This window comes from Rhea pennata, chromosome 9 (genome assembly GCF_028389875.1).
Source record: "Rhea pennata isolate bPtePen1 chromosome 9, bPtePen1.pri, whole genome shotgun sequence".
Classification (NCBI taxonomy): Eukaryota; Metazoa; Chordata; class Aves; order Rheiformes; family Rheidae; genus Rhea; species Rhea pennata.
Window position 1 is genome coordinate 181,984 of NC_084671.1, and position 19,433 is coordinate 201,416.

Below are 19,433 nucleotides of genomic sequence, written 5' to 3' on the forward strand. Positions count from 1 at the left end.
TTGAATGCTTGCAGCATGACCACGGCCTTCTTTCCTTGTCCACATGAGTCACCAGAGAAGTAACTCAATACTGAGTACCTGGTTAACCCAATAGGAAAGTCGAGGTCAGAGAACAAAACCTTTGTGCTCTATCAAAAGGGAGAAAACTGATTTTAGACGCAATGATGTCATGACATATTTTCCTTTTGTTTCCTCATGAGCTGTTTCAGTCCCTGCACACATTAAGCTTCTCTCATGATCTCTTTAAAGATGCATTAGCTCTGTTGGGATTGCATATTTCACTGAGCTCGTTCCTACTGCTTTCAATGAGGTCACCCAAGGAAATGCGCATGATGATATTTCTACAGTTACACAATTTTTTCCCATCTATTCTCTGCTGTGACTCTCCCTTTTTTTGCCTCCCTCTCTGCTTCTTCTTCTAAGATGCTTCACTTTAAATTCCTCAGACTTTACTCTCAGGACCGCACAACTTCCCAAATTTCCTGTTTTACTTCCTTATCACCATAAGCACTGTTACTAATTTCTAACTGAAATTAGTAACAAATCTTCCTCTGCAGACTCACAGCCACGGACGTAACTCATGCTATCAACACTGTCTTACAGATCAGAGAAAAAATGGCTGAGCTAAAAGCAGGCATGTCAGATCCCCAGGATTCATTCTTATTACAAAACTCAGAAGCCACTTACCAGGCCAAGCTCTTCACTTTTTAGAAAAGCAAAGGCAAAAATTACTAGTGAGATTATTTTATAATCCAGTCTGCTGCTACCTTCCATTGCAATCTGTTTTGATTAGAAGAAATCTATTTGGAAAACAACACCTGACACACAGAGTTCATTCTGCAGTAGCACAGTACACAGCGTGACTTATTTTTTATTTAAACTGAGCTCTGCAAATAACAAATCAAGCTGTGTTTTGTTGGTGTTGACTGCCAGAACATGAAGCAACAATTTTATATTAAATATTAGGCAAACCTGGCAAGCCCCAGCTTCAGTTTCTCATTACTAAGTGTTTGCAAGAACCACTTTCCTTTTCCTGTAAATATCTATGAGCTAACGCTGAGCCCATTACCATAAACCACTGTTTATTCTGGGTGAATGACTTCTCTGCTACCTGAACTGGATTCTACCTAAAACAATTAGTTCCCTAGGATTTAACTGATAAAATTCCTCAGTCTTGTGGATTAGGGATTGAAGGAGTTCCTTTGGATTATTTCAAAAGATGACAAAAAATGGTGACTGAGCAGTAATGCTATCCATTAATGCCGTATAGAGCTGAGCTAGAGTTTAATTCTAAACCCTAGTCTAACCATTCTACCCATTGGCATTCTCAATACTGATTCAGTTCTTTGATTAGTTAATATGTATCAACCATGCAAGCATAATGGCAAAATCTCTTTAAGTCATGTGGGAACTATTTCCTATTCCATCAAGACTCTACTTACCCTTTCCTCCTCCCTGTCACTCAACACCTAATTTAACCGTTCATATCCTCTTTCAAACAGTGCTGCTTCATCTATAAAGATACTGTACTGCACAGCAGCAAGGAATCACCTGTGCGTATGTTCCTTCCCCTCCTGTAACAGAACAAATACAACAAGTAGAGACTGTAATGAAAGAGTGTCTTTAATTAATTTGATGTATTTATGTATGAATAAATGGTATTGCAAGAAGCACTTATCCTTACTCTGAATAGAGACTCTTTCCACCTGCGAGTTCTTACACTGCTGTGGACTTCTGTGTGCAATTTCAAGGTCACACAGCTAATTTCTTTTTCTCCAATATGTACTTATACTGTACAGACTTGGCTGTGAGAAAAACCTGACCTCCCCACAAGTTTCTGTCCACCTTTAAAGACTATCTTCCTAGATACAAGTAGTACTAAGTATACACTACACCTGTTGGCGATTCTTTTTCCTCTAAACAGAAACTAACTTGCCTGTTTTTGAAGACAGCATTAATTGCTAGATTCTAAAAGAGCCTGCATTTCTTTCTTTGAAATAACTGGCATCTCACATTTTCACTTGTAAAATACTCCTGGCATTTTCACTTGCAAAATGCCATTGCCAGGACCACACCAACCCTACCAGCAATGCTGTTGGCAGCATATTCTTCAGATTCACTTTACCTTGTGACAAAACACTCTCTGTAACATGCTACAAGCTAAACTTCAAAAGTTCCTCCTCAGCATCTTAGAAGAATACTGTCTTCAGGCTGTCTACTGCCGAAGTTTACTATTTCAGATTAGATTAACCTATTTCTGCTGGCCTGAATTTCCACTTCCATTTTCTGAACACTGCCACCCCAGGGGACCGGCTGGCTGAGGTAGAAAACAGGAACTCAGACGCATGTTTTCTTTTGTTTCAGGACTCTAAGGGACAGGAGGGGAGCACCCTGTGGGACAGCAGCAGTGAAGGGCCACAGGGCTGTGGCCCAACTGTGCAGAAACCTCTTTCCATTCCTTGGCATGATCGTCAGCAAGGAACAGCTAGCCTAGACCCAGGACTGAGTCCCTACCTACACAGAAAATCTGCATTTGACACAGGGCTCTCATTAATCTATCACACTCTCCTTGACACACATCTTAGTTTTGAGAAGCCACAGCTGCTTGGTTCAGCTACATGATCTAAACCAAAGACTGAAGCAATTCTCTTTCTGACAAGAGGAGGTTAAGGAGAGGTTATAATCTGACTGCTTTAAATCCACATTTTCACCACCACTGCCCTTTCCTTTCAAACCAAGTAAAGAGTTTCAGCATTAACATACAGGCAGGAAAAGAAGCTCTGACACCTGCTGGGTATTTTTAATACAAATCTTTATTTGTTAAATGCAGGAAAAGTTCTGAACAATCCACATTTTATTTTATTGCAGTTCTTTCCAGATTTTTCCTGAAAAGGAAAAGAACATGTACTTTCCCTTGGTCATCCATATTTTATATTGCTGCTTTGTTTTTTCCCCATGTGAGTATTCATTTATTTCCAGGTCAGACTAGATCACTTTTCTCCTCAACCTACCACGAGAATTAATGTACAACTTTATTGGGAAAACAGCATATAGTACAGAGCTGCTGTGTCAGTAGAGAAAAAAGCCAGTACGAATACTGACACATATGTTCAGTCAGTTATCTGTATTAAGATGAAATGAACCAAAGAAATTCAGGATTCATTTTGCCTTTAGATGCAGTGAAAAGCCTGTACACGATTCCAACAACAAAGGCTTGTATCAGGTCAGTTAAGTTGATGGTGACAGCACAGTCTGACAATAAACAATTTGCTTTCTAGTATGCATGCAGTATTAGGAAAAACAATCCCATTCCAAACAATCCCATTCCAAACACCAACCGAACAATAAAACCCCAGGATACTCAACTCATCACAAATGTATCAACTTCAACCCATTTTCAGGTTGTCTAGCATACGTATGTCTGTGGGGGGGGAAATAAAAAAAAGAAATAAGTAACAAGGAAAAGAATACTAATACTATGTCCAATTGTAAGACCTAAAATTAACCTGACCACATTTACATAGCCATACCATGCTTCTTGTATACTGCATACAGCACAGAGGACAGGAGGGAGAAGACAGTACTAACTCTGAAAGAGCCATAATGTTCAACTGTACTAACTGAAAATGTGAAACATTCTCAGTTATAATCTCTGTGATATAAAAGATACCTGTTCTATGCCGTATGCCTTTACAGCTCCAACACTACTACTGTGATATTGATTTTGGCAATAGGCTCAAATTGTTTAAGACACTGAAGAAATCTGGAGGAAATTCCCTTTTCTCAGTCCAAAAATAGATAATATTCAGCAGATCTGCCTGTAGGTTTTTTTTTTTATTAATATGTAATTTAATTTCTTCTCTCATCCTAATTTTGCTAAACAAGGCTGGAATGCTGCAGTTTTCATTAAAGGGGTAAATTCTCACTAGCTTATGAGCAGCTGTAAGCAAATATGAAGCTAAAGCAATACAGTTAGAACAAGCACCCTACCACAAAACTGCATCACACTGCACAACAATGGTTTAGGCTATGGCAAAGAATCCATCACCAGGGAATATAAATTATAACTGAAATATATATTACTTATATAATGCTGAGGACATTTACCATAGGAGAAAATAAACTCCTGCTTCTGTGCAGAGTAACTTCACTGCAAACAGCTGAGCAATCAGCTAAAAGCATGTAGTCAGATTCTACATGAAAATGCTGAACACAGTAGGGCTATATAAAGTCACACACTGAACTGGTGCATAAGAATGCATAAGAAATAACTGCTGAGTAAGACTCTGCTGTAGCATCACTACAACATAGTGTTTCATGTTCAGCAGCTGAGACGCATAGCAATAACTACATGAAAAAAGGACTTACCTCTTCACGACTGCAGCACAGCCTACATATTCCTCCAAGGAGGCCATTGATTATATGTATGGAACACAGAATGAACTCTATTCCTCCCAAGACAAGCAGAATGGAAAAGAGGGTGACGTTCCACTGTACGATGTTTTGTGGTTCCTGACATTTAGACCATTTGTTATACTCGAGCAAGTACCTATTCACATCAATTAAAAATATATTAAAATTGTGTGTGAGAGAGAAGGGCATAGTTAGTGGGGTGCTACATGTACACTAGAATATCAAAGTGCAGACTGTAACTGCATTGATGATAATTGCTCTAAGTGGGAATAGAAAATGCAATTCCATGCAAAGCCTGTCTTGTTTAAGAAAATGTTGAATTATGAAGCATAATGTTAAGTCTTAATTTCTTGAAACCACTCCCCCCCAAAAACTAAGCTATAAAGGCAGAATCTTCTGTTTCTGATTAAATGAGACACGAACTCCAGAAAGCTGAAAGAGCAAACCACTTCTCAAAACAAGCAGAGAGCCTTTCAAGATTAGGCTTCATTCTGAAGACAGCAATTACTGATCCAAAGCAAATGGGTCACTTCCTTTCTTGATGCCTTGTACTGCTGCCTTTGGACACTCACATGCACAATCTGGAATAACCAAACACTGGCTAAATTCAGCAGAGCACTGCAGTAGATTCCTCTAGCTGCTGCTCACCCATGTTGTCAAGTCATAAGCACTGCTGCGCCTTCAACAAGGAGTTAACACAACTCTTCTCTATTCAGTAGTAGTGAAAGAAAAATACAAAAAAAGAATGCTTCCTCTCAGAAGAGATGTAACTGAAATGCAAAATTCAAAATCTTCATTGCAAAGAATCTTGATGTGGCCTCCTACTCAAAATCATCTCTAGCCATGCATCAACCATAAACTGTGGGTAGAAACAGCCTCAAGAGGTTGCCAACCACACAGGTACTCTAAGAGCACGTCATGATCCAAACCAAATCCACTTCACCTATAGGATTTGTGGGGATTAATGAGGAATAGCATACAACTCAACTTTATAGGCTGGGTTTGCTGGAGAACCCAATTTAGGGATAATTAAGAAACTCTAGCCCTTTGCATACTACATGAAAAAAAAAAAAAAAAAAGATTCCTATAAACCTTTTCTAGTTTCATTTACCAAGATTCTATACCACTGTTACTAATGGTGGTCATTATGCCAGTCTGCACTGAAAAAAAAAAAAAATCAAAACCAGGCTTCAAAAAACAGCTTCTCATGCCAGTGGTAAGCCATGTTTTGTAACAACATCTACTTATAGTTTTTAAACTCCTCATAAAATCCTAAAGTCTTATACTTAAAGTTAAAAATTTTCATATTCACGACCATGAAAACTATTTGGAGTATAGGTCCATATATATATATGTAAATATATCAGGTGACCTCCTCCTCTTTTAGATACTGTTAGCATTCATTAAAAATACCCCTCACCTATCTCCATGAAGTATTAAGAACACCCTTCTGTAAGTCTTCCAGAATCTGAAACTATGTATTGTGACTGATCAGCATGTTCTGATAACTTCTTGTAAAACAGAGGGCTTAAACTGCTTTGGTTTTAAACTCTAGGAGTGTGGGTAACTCTGATCCCATGTGTTTTGTTATTAGCAAAAGAGAAGCATAAAATTAAGAATGGACCTTCGTCTATGCTTACTGGAAATTTCTGAAAGATACTGCAATAAAGCCCATGTGCACATACCAAAAGATAAAACATATCCATGAACGCTACTTACCCTCCAGAGGATTCAGTGAAAGGATAGATCCAGTTTCTTTCTACAGCAGTGAAGCAGTATGGTCCCTGGGATAAGCCCAGGGCTGAAATGATGATACAGTAGCCAGAACCAAGGATCCCAATAAAGGCTGCCAGAACCGAGGACAGCATCTGCACACCAAACACAGACACAAGTTTTCAGCACGGCTCTCACCCTGTCTTAGGGACTATCTGGGACTGGCCAGTAACAGCTTACTTACCACACAGCTTTTCCCACAGTCCTCCTGGCCAGTGCACCCACAGCAGTCATTGTGGAGCCCAATGAACACTGCAGCTGGAATGAGCACCTAGGTACAGGGCAAACAGAGCACACTGCTCTCAGATCTACTTTGTTGCACAGACAGGGCACAGCAAACACAGTTCTCATCTTACATTCATTTAGACTGCTTCTTAGGAGTGGGTGGTATGGGGGAACTCAGCATAGATTATTCACTTTTACTTCTGTTTAACACAACAGGCACCTCCCCACTGATCTCAGTATCACCAGCACCAGGATAGGTACGTTTCCATTTTTGCTTTGTGTTTACATCACACTTACTGCAAGACTATGTCCATAAAGAACATGCTGTGGTTTTTCTGCAATCTGAGAAATTTCAACTTTAAACATTTTTGTTCACGTTAAGGGCTATATCCAGAAAATAAAATGCTTTGCAAAAACAGTGTTCATTTTCTGCCAAAAAAAGATTATAAACTTAAAATTTTGATAATTTTCTTATAAAAATAAGATGACTACGAACATGTAAGTTACTGCAGAGCAGTGATAACCGTCTGTGTGACAAACTAGTCTGACTGTAGTAAAAAGTATGGGAATATTTTACCCAATTCAGGGTAGCATCTAATTTCAGACATTTAGCTTCTTCTAGGTTTTCATGTCCACAAAGCTTCCAGTGCCAGAAATGCAAAGTAACAAATCAGTTATCTATAAGCAAATAAAACCCCCACACTCCAGAGCTTTTAGCATAAAATCAAGAAGGAGCAACAGAGCTGATTAAAGAGAGTATCCCCTGTCAGCAGTAATAGGGCTTAATACTACTTTGTATTTATAAAGTACTATATCATTATTACCCAAGAGTACCTCAGAAAACCATAAAGCAAGAAGAAAGTCTTTGTGAACTGCTCAGATTTTCTTCACATGATACTAAAATAAAAACTATCCAGTCGAACAGAATCATGTATTTGTCAGTCCTTATCCAAACCTATCTCTGAGCCCTGATCCAGTAGGTCCGGAAAAGGTTGTACAACAGTGTGCTCCAGGAGCAGTTTCATTGATTTCAACTGAACTACTCTATGTGTAAAGATCAATCTTTGCACAAGACAGTCTAGCTTCCAATGGGGCTGTACACAGCCATAAGCACACCTCCTGAGATACAGGGTCGTATTGTGCAGTGGTTTTTAACCTGTGCATTGCATACACCTTGAGATCTGTAGCCTATTTCTAGGAAGACTGTTAAAAGCAAACAAAAAAGGATGCTTATCAGCAGAAAACTTAAATATGCTATAGTGTGGTCCTCAAAATTAAAACGGTAGAACATAATTGCTCCAGTTTAACAAATCCTATTAAAAAAATGCTCAATTCTTCATCCTTTGTTATTACTGTAATACAAAGTTTTGATAACTGTTACTCAATTCCTCAGAATAAACTGCTAGGACAGAGCAATAACTGATGCCTTTCAATATCTCAGATAATATATATTAAGGAATTGAAACTAAATACTAGTAATCTGTGCACAGAAATATGACATTAACAGGAGAATAGCTCAGTAACAGTAAAAAAGTAAGACTATACTCCATAAGTAAATAGCATCCCACTGAAGGGCCTGAATCCAATCTTGCATTTTGGTTCTACAATCTAGACCCTATGATTTTCTCAGCTATAGGGTACACAATGTTGTAGATGTGATAACCAACAGTAACTAATAATATATACAGCACAATATAGTTATTTTCTTTTGATACAACTCCAAAGCTGTAGAGATTGCTGCTGACAAGGTAGTCAATCAAGAAATTAATGTAATTGATAAAGCAAAAGTAGTATCAAATAGCTCCAACATAAACTAGAAAGAAACCACTGGCTCATTACTTACCAAAAAACCTCCACCTAGAATCCCATGAAGGCATTCCACATATTTGCTGAGATGATGCTCTGAAGCAAACCTTGTCTCACCATTGGGAAAATAAAGTAAAATGTTCGCCACAATGCTGAGCAAGGCAAGGATGAGCAACTTATACCCAATACACCTAGCACACCTTCCAAAACACATGTTTTGAGCTTTACAAATCCTTCTTTTGCTAGCCCAATCCAGCCTTTTATGTATCTGTTTAAATGAAAAAGAAGATTGGTCTTCAGACACACCTGCTTAAATACTCAGGGTTACCTAGCTACCTGGATGACGTTTACATGTCTTCATGACTATCATTCCCCAACGCTGAAGGAGGGAACAAGCATGGCAGAATGCCACCACCCATTTTAAATGAAATAATTGTTGACAAGCCAAACTCAGTCAAGGAAATATTGAATGGTAGGGTAATTTATTTCACTTTAATATATGATGCTTGGAATGATGACTGGTAAACATGATTAGACATGAACAATTTAAACCACAACACAAGTTTTTAGGAATTAAAGGAAAAAGGTTTTGTTCTCTTTGTTAGAAACAGTTTTGACTTTTACGTTTATAGACTGATTCAGAATAACATGAAGCCAGGGACAGACTCAGCTGACTTCAACTGTATTGAGTCAGATACTTAGTATGCATAAACAGAATAAGGTCTACAGCAACAAGGAGTATGTAGAACCACCTCTCACTTTGCTATCCAGTTAACAGAGTACGAGCAAACCTCGTCAGGAGGTTAGAAAACACAAACAAAATGGGCAGGTATGCTTTTAAGGAGTGTCTTTGTTCTTACCATTGCAAAACAAGCTGGATTTAGATTAACAGCCGCTAATCTAAAGCTAAACCAAGCAAATTATGTGTGGAAAATACTTAGTGCTACAAAAAAGGGAACATAAAATACAGTTTTTATAATGAAAATTCAAGTATAGAAATAAAAAAAAAAAAAAAGAAAAAAAAGCAGAGAGAGAAATATGCTATATTAGGGGTTCCCAAACTGTGCTACCTGTACCAGTAAGGTTGATTTGTATAACAAATGGTGAGACAAAGTGACCTGGAAAAATAAAGTCTAGTCTGTTCCCTTTTCCCGTAAGCAAACATTGCCAAAATAGCCAAAAGCTTTCTCCTTCACATACATGCAGGTCAACACAGGGGCATGCGTTGCAATGCCTACTACTATCACATAACAGAAGATGACTGAGGATGTACAAGCCTTGAGTAGATTCAGAAGAAATTGCTGCTGCCATCACCACAATATAATACAATTCTCATTGTAAAGGAAGTAGCTGGACAAACTGAGCTTGGAAATGGACAGGATATTAGAGGTCTGTAGTAAGACTTTAACTCCTTCAACTATTTGGGGGGAGAGTACTCATTTGGGGTTTTTGTTTCTTAATCGCTAAAATCACATTGTAAACTTGAGCCTTGTAAATCAGTGTCATTATAAATCAAATTCTGCTTATTTTACTCATGTAACTGGATTTACATGCTGGACTTCAGCAGGGTATTTTGGGAAGTGATGTGAGCAACACTGAAGCTTAAAGGAAAAAAAGAGCAGTCTTCCACAGATGTGGATTTGTGATGCAGCCTCTCCGGGTATTGTAGCTGTTGGCCTTGAAGACTTCCTTCATTATGAGAAATATCCTCTGATTGTAGAAACACAGGCTTAATCTTATTGTGTACTTCACCTTTGATGACTATAAACCAAGAATAAACATCGTCCTGCATGTTTCCTCTGCAGAAGGAGATGGCTCCTTAACAGAAAACTCCCTTCATTGTGTTATGCTTAAAACAAAACAAAAACATACATACGGCCTCTGGAAAGAAGATTTAAAATCTGTTCTATTTATAATCTGCATAATTGTTTTCCAACAAATTTAAACCCAAAGTTGGATTTAAAATCAATTTTATTGTCAGTTGATATTTTCCAGACAAAGGAATTAGAGTGAGATATCCTGAAAAGTCCGATGCTCTGAAGAGTTTTGGTCTTTGAATTCTATTCCTTGAAGCCATTAGCAGGCTGGTCAAAACCAAGGTTCTTACTCTCTTTGAGAGAAAAATCAAGCATTTGATTAGGTGGTCAACCAAGCATTTCTTCTGCTTTCTTGTGCCAGTTATACCCAGCTACTATCCTTTAACATAACACTTAATTTTATTAACAGATGGGAAACAGAGAAATATTTCCTTATTCTGTAAAACAAAACAAAACAACCAACCCCTCCCAACACTAAAATAATTGTTTAGATCTCTGTCCTGAATAACCATGTAGATTAAAAAAGTCTGGTGCTTGTTCGCCTCTCAATGCCTATTTCCCTTTTCCTTGCAAATTTACTGCTCGAGAAATGAGCAGTAGTACATTTTGGGAATGGATTGGTGATGGCAAGTGGGGTTTCAAACAATGAAACTGACCCACATGCAGGCAGGAGCCAAACACCAGCTTCTCAGTGATCAGAGGAACAGCAGGGCCCAAACTGCAGCTCACAACATGCACCATTACCATGAGATGGCAGAGTTTAGTAGTAAACTAGTAAGCAAAAGCAAAATCAGTTCTTGAGTCTGTCATGCAAGAATTGCAGCATTTGAGCTTACAGTCGTAAGACAACTACTTACTCACATGTACTTCCCAACTCCCCATGAGAAACCACTTTTTCTCTCTTACAGGACTATTCCTGTAACTCTGATGTCTGCCCCGAAGAAAGAAAACACATTAAAAGGCAATCAATCATCCAGCGTTAACAAAGACAATAACAGAAGTCTAATTCTAGGCTAAAGCCTAACTTTAGACTGATGGTCTAAGCTTCAGCTTTGGCTGAGAAGCAACTACTGTTGTGTGGTACAGGAAGTGCAAGATATGCTAAGGAGTGAAGCATCCTCTTGCTCCTCAACAATCCTGGACTTGTTTGACAGTGAAGTAATCCTCCCAGCACATTGTAAGGTACAGCACTGTGAAAGACTTCCAAAACCTTTCCAGGGAGAAGGGCTGGTTTACAAACAATTACAGCAACTGCCTTCATCCCTGACTCATCACTTCTGCAGGACGAAGAACACAGTGCTACATGGGGCCCGACACTAACCCTTCATTCCAGAGAGCTGTGGCTAAAATTAGCCTTGTCCAACTGACAAGTACCTAGAAACAAGCCTAATTTCACACAGGGCCCTGCATCTCCTCTATTAAAATTGTTACTAGTCATTGCTGCTTGACTCTTGTATTGCAACAGGAGTGGAGAAGCCTGCTTCTTTCACAAAACAGAGATGCTACAAAGAAACTGGTGCTTCCTGACGCCAAAAAGTAGGACATCTCATAAATACTGGAAGAGCTCTCTTTATATCCAAGCTTTGAGAGCTGTGCATTCTCGAACCTTCTGCACCTGCTCCTCTAACCACAAACGCATCTAGCACCTCTGCTCTAATCAAGGCTTGCATAAGTGATGAGCTCGAATTAACAGAAGAAACTGAGTCCTAAAAACCAGAGCAAAGTATCATACGAACAAAGAGGACCTCTGGACTCCACCAGTATATTTTAATGCACACAGTAATGCTGACAACATCCATGCCCCCTATTGAAAAGAAAATTAAGCATCATCACAGACTAAAAAAAGAACCTTTAAAATAAATACAGAAGCGGTCAGACCTGCCATTGCAGTCAGCATGATGTCAAGAACAAGCTCACATAGCCTAGGTTCAGCTTCCCTAGCTGGACCCTTGGCAGGCTGTTGTACTTGAGCTTGTTGCACAGGCACGCCATAAAGCTCTTGTGCTCCGAGGAAGCCACAGGACCCTTTTCGCTTAGCTCTTTCGCATATGGACAGGACACAGACTAGATGCTATCCCCTCACAGAAATGAGATTTTATGGTCTACTTATCCTAAATCCCCCAGTGTTAATCCTGTTAATCCTCCCAAAAGTGACTGTAGCTCATCTTTTTAGTATTTTATCGCTGCCTCCCTCCCCATGCCAAAAGTTTTTCATTCCTTATATCCAGAGAAGGAATAAAATGTTTGTAACAGATGCTTCCACCGTCACCATTTTCTGACTGAGTTTAAGCAATCTCCTGGCTTAAATTTAAGATGCCAGGAAGATAGAAAGATGTCTTTCTTTCCTGAAAAGCATCATGTGCTTCTTTTCAAAAGTAAGATTCTTCTGACACTCCAAATGGTCAATCCTGCTGCTTTACACAGCCTTACAGCAATCTCTAAATCTTGCCTGCTAAAAGATACAATAGGGACAGAACTGAAACAGTCACACAGCAGATGAATTCCTTCCAATTATCTTAAGAACAACTAAAATAGAAAAACTTTGAAGCAATTATAAATTTCTTACATCATAAAAACTAGCCAAATACTAACCAACTGGGTTTACAAATATCCTTGCCCTTTGAATATCCTATTCTGCAACTTCTAACTAGAGATTTCCTTCCTATAGCTTTCCTTGCATTTTCTTGTAAAGCTTCTGGTCTCACCCACCATTAGGAACAGGTTAATGGAGGCACAGTACCTCTTGTGGAAACACTGGCAGGATGTGGTAACTGGGTGGCATCTGAAGGTAAGACATTACAGCATGGCTGAGGTTGGAAAGCACCTCTGTAGCTCATCTGGTCCCACACTCCCTGCTCAAGCAGGGTCAGCTACAGCAAGCTGCTCAGCACCATGTTCAGTCACATTTTGGCTGTCTGGAAAATAATTTACTTATTTTTTGGAAAACCAAGCAACATAATGCATGTATACTGACACAAGTTACGATTCCACACTTGTATCTCCTTATAAGCTATTCTCATTTGTTCTTCTGTTACTGTTTGGTAACTTACTGCTTATATGGGCAAATACTAGTTCAGACATCTGCTGGGAATGCGTGATGAATATTCAGTCACCTGTGACCTAAGGGAAGCATCTTGAGCAATCGTTCAGAACAGAACTCCCCGTGACATTAGGAAAAGGAATCCACCCACAACTTCCCTTTAATCAAAAGGAGAAACACCCATTCATGTCTACCATCCACTTCTTAGTGTCCTAGTGCTAGTGATGCATTGCTCATATTTTCCAGTCATAATCCACAAAAACATAATGCTGTAGCTGTAATTGTCCTTAGCCACTCCACCTCACAGGTGCACATCAATCAGCAAACCCCACCTGGACAATCACAATAGCAAACTGTTCCCCTTAAATCTTACTTGCCCACAGTCTTCTGCCGAGAGCTAGAAGAAAGTTTCCAGATTACCTCTATTAATTATGTGACAGTTCCTTGGATGATCTAATTATCTACTTCTGAGGAGGAGGCAACCACCTGTTGTGATGAGACAGATCACTGAAGATAAAAACAACCACTCCTTCTACAGAAGAAGCACACAGCTATATGCTTGCTTGCTCTCTCTGCCATCAGTCTAAGACAGAAGGCTGATCTGAGTAGTAGAAGAAGCCAGCTTGTAGCAAGTGGCACAGCTATGCTGCTTGAACTTTTATGCAAAAACACACAAAACTATCACATGAACACATATAGGGAAAAATTAATTTATTAGTATTATTAGTAATAATGTAGACCTAAGAAGCAGTCAGCAGTGATGCAACAAAAATAATTTTGACACTAAACCAACCAGCTTGGACACTCAACCAACCATCTTGGACACTCGAAGGCTTACAGTCAAGGCCACAGACACCACTAAATGAGTCTGCAGAAGTTATTCTCGCTACAGAAGAACCCATAATCCTAATTTAAGAGCAACTTATTGCCCTGGGACTTGCAGCACCACTGTAACCACATTCAGTACACAAATAAACCACTTCAAGAACCTGTTTTTTAGTGGCATATAAAAACCATGACATTGCCCACATTCATTACTCTTTGCAATAATGTTATTATGCTAAAAGTAGGACACTGGAGAAAAAAATCCATTCCTATTTCACAGCCCTGTGAATGAAGCCCTGGCTATGCAAAAAAAAAAAAAAAAAAAAAAAAGTTGAAGTTTGTTTCTCCTGGACTGTAATACTGACACAGACTTACATTCTGTATTTGTATTACCTCCCTAAAATCTTGATATTTTCAGAAAAGGTACATAAGCGTAAAGTACTACAATCACTATACTATGAGCATATCTGTTCCTTAACATGTGCCGTGATGGTACGAATCAGAGAATTGGCATTATCTTAGCATATATATTTCTGCATAGAACAGTATGATGCACAGACTGTTTCTAGGCTTAAAGTAAGTGTGCCACTTTTGTGTCCCCCCTATATGCAGCAATATACCTAAAACTAACATCTAATAACAGACATCCAGTTCTGACATGTCAATGACCCTGGAGCAAAAAATACCACTGTTAAGTCTTTGGCTGTTGTGGTGCAAAAGTCAGTCATTAAGCTTCTTATGCCTGCTTCTTTACTTCTAATCTAGTAACAACATATCGTATCATAGATTTTACATCTGTAGACTTAAAAAAAAAAAAAAAAGTCACCCCACACAAACAAAACAAAAAACACCAAAAATCCCAGTCCAATTGCCCATTTTGTTTCATTAGCATATGCTCTGTGCACTATTCCTGCAGTGTTATCTCTAGAATTAACCATTAGTAAGCTCATGCCAGTTAAAAAGCTTTAAAAATTATTCTTGCTGAGTAATCTCACAGCTACTGCTCAATTAGGAACTGTCAATGTACTGACTGCATAGCAGTCAAATGTGAAGTTTAGTGTTTAAAATTAACAAATCTTCCATATTATCATGATGGATTTATGATGGATATTACACACCATTTACTTGCAAATCTTTCAGGATCAGTACTAACTGGACAGCACACATTGTAAGCAGAAGAATAAATCAGATACATGCACCAGATCCTTAAATATGATTTCTTACACTGTACTCCTATCCTTCCATTAAGCATTAAATCATAACACTGAAGTTAGTTTAACTCTGTACACTCAGCACACTATATTTCTACTGAAAGCTGGTCCTTAAAACAGCTGTCAATCATATAGCCAGCTATCTCACAGTGATATTCCTCTGACAGGCATGTCAAGACCCCAGAAATGCTATATGAATGTAGCAACACAATATTAATCAAAACTAAGAAAAAAAACTACAATAAAAAAATCAGAATACAAAAGATCCCTTTAAATCTGAGCAACATTTAATTGAGAAAAAGCAGTAGAAACAACACCTGATTCTTTTTCCACACATTCTTAATCATGTCTTTTTTTAAAAAAAAAAGGGAACATACTAGAACAATACAACCAAGACTGTATTTTGTATGGATATACAGAACACTTGACTGCCAGATGGTACCTGCACTACAATCAGTGCTCTAGTGCTGTTACTCCTGCCACCAGGTGTTTCTAACTCACACACATAGTACCATTCCTATGAACTACAGTTTGGTTGGAGGGTGGGAACAACTTGGTCCCTGAATTAGAAGAAATTTTATGTTCCTTTGAACTTTAATTACAATTTAGTATTCATGTCATCAGTGTACCTACACATGAAAATTAATGCTGCAACATTACATACATGTTCATTTCAGACTAGTATCCCATTGCGCAGCCATCTCCTCGGGGGTCAGATCCTGCCCACAGAACACTCTGCAAGTGCTTGGAGGACAAAGAGCCCCAAGATTGCCACCAGTCCCCTTTAGTGATAATCTGTCCACGACCAAATAGGCTCCTGTTGTGCCCACTGATAGGCCACCGGCTCCAGTGACCTCTGGCTCTCAAGTCTTCTGCAACAGCTCGTGAAATACCGTCTTCAAGTGACAGATGCCACCTGCCCTCTGCATAAGAAGAGAGTGCTCAGTAACAGCTGAGTCAAGAACAATACACTCTGGAATAATTAGTAGGAACTGAATTAAAGCATCATTCCCACTGAATCAAACCACAAAGGCTTCAGTAGGAATAGAATTTGGTTCAGGTGCTAGTTCTGAAAGGGAGATCTATCAGGAAGAGGGCTATCACATTTTAAGTCAGAAAATGAAGTAGGACAGCTTCCTTCTTTTACACATCTTCACAGCAGATAACAAGCAGTCCAGTCTCTGCACTCTCCAAGCACAAAGACAGATGAAACAAAAAAAAAATGTCACTCCCTCTCTCCTCCCCAAAAGGCCTGTCTGTGAGCAAACTCCAGTCATGTCAAAAACAACATTTGCCTTTCAGGTAAATGACCTCTGGGATTGTTTTTTGTATTATGCTCCAACAAATCCCAAGATGTTATCAGTTATATTCTGCCCTGAGGCGAAGTCACAAGGCTTACTACTGTGCCAACTGAGAGCTACTCAGGTGCAACAGGCTGAAGAAATGTTCGAACGTGTCTTGTGGAACCACTGTGATTACAAAGACATTACAAAGCTTTTTATATGCAGACTTCATAAGAGGGATGCCGATTAATCTAGCATACGAATTATGTGCAATGAATATATAAATATGTGTATGCGTGTGCACATATCTATATCTATAAAGACTATCACATGAATGAAATTCCATTCCACCTCACAGAAAAATTGTCTTATTTCAGATTATGCTCTAGCAAGCAAAATGCTCCTTTACTTTTACCAGTAGGCCTGGAAAACAGCAGGTAAGTACCTTAATATAGAACCACCTGTTCTCCATGACATACACACATGCTGCTGAGAATTGGTGGTTGCATGGTGCTCACAATCACTTCTGTCACTACATCTGTACCATGATTGGGAACTCCTGGCCTAATAATTTACTATGCAAGCAATAAATTAAGATCATATCTTCCTTGGAATAGCTCAAGCAAAACCGGGCTGCATCTAAGGCTTGTTGAGGATTCATCCCGAACTCCAACATATTTAGTAGCACCTTTAAAAAGAGTAAGCACAGTTCTACAATAAGGTAGGCTGTGTATAATCTCATGAAATATTTTTGACTCTGAAATATCTGACCATGAATTTGAACATTTGAGAATTGGTCCATTTGAGTATTTTTGACCCTTTACAGGAAGGCTTCTGATTTGCAAACAAGTTATCTTTGTGAAAACTATTTTAAATTCTACTTTAGAGGCCTCATATATTTTTTTTCTTTTGCAGAAGTTTAATGCAGAATTATTGTTTACAAAGTCAAGGCCTTGTCAATAACTGGAAAAAGAGGCTGAAGAAGCAGAAATTTGCTCCTATGTCCTATACCGTCCTATTCTTGATTCTCTATGCTTTAATGAAAATACAGTTCTGGACTCTAGAGGAAAGGCAACGCCCATGTAAGACACAACAGGAGTTATAGAAGAAAAGGGATTTTCCTGCAGCCCCTCAAAGCATCATAAAGGGAAGGAAACAGGAACCAGATTACTGTAATGAGCAAGACAGATGTACAAAGAGCATATTAAGTTTAATCCAGCTCTTCACCATATCTGCTTTGGCTATTTTTTTTAAACTATTTGCAAGCCTATATTACCTCCCATCTTCTATCAGTAGGGACTATCAATAGACACATTAAACTGAAGAGAGATGACTGCAGCTAAAGAGAGTGTAAAGAGTAACAGAAATGGTTATAGCCTCATTTTGCATTCTCTGATGAAGGAATCCAATTCTTCAGACAGCTCTGGTGCATCATCCTCTCATCCTTCTTTCTTATGTTTTCTGTGCATCACTAACACATTCCACAGCAGTAACCAAACAGAACAGAAAAACACATTTCCTCCACAAATTTCCCTTTGGGAAAAGCTAGAGCTATGGAAACAAAATCTGTTTCCACAAATATTCTGCAACTGCTATTTTATATTTACCAATAAGAGGATTCAGTACCTCTTTTTTTAATACTAAAAAATAAGTAAATACACCAGCAAACACATGCCAATTTATCAAGCAACAATACACAAAGATCAAGGTAGGAGGGCTCAGTGTGACTGCAGGTTTCTACAGCCTGCACAGAGAGTTCTGCAATAATGGACTCTCCAGAGCAAAAGCTGTGAAACCTTCCATCTGTCAAGAAATGGTCAAAAAAAAAAAAAAAAAAACCAACAAAAAAAAAAAACAAAACAAAACATCAAATGTTACCTGCACATGTCCTTGGGGTTGCATGAACCCTCCCATCACTCCGAAGGAGCACAGGAGTTCCTCACTGTCTGCAGCAGTAGCTAGGGCAGCAATGATAGTGTGATATGGACGTTTCCCTGGTGCAAGGCAGTTTAGACGGCTGCTAGAGAGGGAAAAGTTAGCTCCCCTATTCTGGATTAAAAAAAAAAAAGGAAAAAAAAAAGAATAAAAAAAAAGTAATATACCTTATATAACAAGACTGATGAGACTGTTAAATATCTATCTGGTTGAAAAAACAGAGTTTACAGCAATTGTGCATGACAGTCACCAAGACCGATCTGATCAGCTAGTCTGCGATTATGACATCTGAGATGGCACATGGTGTCCCTGACTGTACAGAGAAGTGGGCAAGATTGAGGGCAGCTTGCAAAATGCTCAAAGGGGAAAAATGTGTTTAACTTAAAAAAAAAAAAAAAAAAAAAGTAGTATTTATACTATTTAACTCTACAGAGTTTAAAAATTGCAGATGAGCTTTGAACATAGTCTTAAGTTTCCTAAAGACAGAAGGTGTTTGTTTTGATTAGCACATACAAAAGGTTTATATATTACACATACATTTTCATTCATCCTGTACAGAAATTATTTGAGAAATAAGCACAATTGTATGGCCCATTAAGATGAGACTTTTACATGTACCAACAGGAATTAACTAGCTACTACACAAACAGAGAAATACACACTGCCATTTTCCTTCTTGTAGGAAGTCACTTCCTTCACAAAAAGACAGAACTTTATAGACTAAGATAGATTAATTCAGTAATAAAAATTACATTATGCAGAAGTGTCTAAACACTACATCATTAAGTAACATACACATTCAAGATGCTATTAAAGGTTATCATTAGCAACTCAATCTTGTTATTTCAGGACTCTGAATAAATGGATGTTGCCAAAGCAATAAATATTTAGATTATTTTTTTCCTCAAGAACAAAGTTTGAGAACTTGCTGTCTAAGCCAAGCCTTTATTGATCTTTGACAATGACTAGTTGGGTGCAATTTCTGCTGCATTTCATATTTTAAAAATATATCCTACTTTTAATCATGTTTGATGAAAAGAGAACCATGCAAACTGCCCTGCTCAGTTTTCCAGCCATCCCTTTATCTGTGTAAAAGGTGAGCAAA

General features: G+C 38.5%; 2 protein-coding genes across 2 annotated transcripts in view; both read right to left on the reverse strand.

The window, feature by feature from the left end:
• Positions 1 to 2,795: 2,795 nt before the first annotated feature.
• TM4SF1 (transmembrane 4 L six family member 1) lies at positions 2,796 to 8,431 on the reverse strand. Its single transcript, XM_062582317.1, has 5 exons — positions 8,255 to 8,431; positions 6,371 to 6,457; positions 6,133 to 6,281; positions 4,369 to 4,549; positions 2,796 to 3,421 (listed from the first exon to the last, which is right to left on the reverse strand). Exons 1-5 carry the CDS (start codon positions 8,429 to 8,431, stop codon positions 3,407 to 3,409), a joined length of 609 nt encoding a protein of 202 aa, XP_062438301.1. The 3' UTR covers positions 2,796 to 3,406.
• Positions 8,432 to 15,788: 7,357 nt separating this feature from the next.
• LOC134143894 (glutathione hydrolase-like YwrD proenzyme) overlaps positions 15,789 to 19,433 on the reverse strand; it is a 29,369-nt gene continuing 25,724 nt past the window's right edge. The window contains 3 exon segments of the mRNA XM_062582314.1: positions 15,789 to 16,026; positions 16,951 to 17,081; positions 18,272 to 18,442. Coding sequence (XP_062438298.1) covers positions 15,789 to 16,026; positions 16,951 to 17,081; positions 18,272 to 18,442 — 540 coding nt within the window.

Excerpts from the sequence above, each read along its gene's own strand:
- TM4SF1 (XM_062582317.1), bottom strand. The coding sequence starts at position 8,431 with ATGTGTTTTGGAAGGTGTGCTAGGTGTATTGGGTATAAGTTGCTCATC. Across the intron at positions 6,282-6,370 it reads ACTGTGGGAAAAGCTGTGTG|ATGCTGTCCTCGGTTCTGGC; the intron begins GTAAGTAAGCTG and ends TTTGGTGTGCAG. Across the intron at positions 4,550-6,132 it reads TTCACTGAATCCTCTGGAGG|GTACTTGCTCGAGTATAACA; the intron begins GTAAGTAGCGTT and ends TGATGTGAATAG.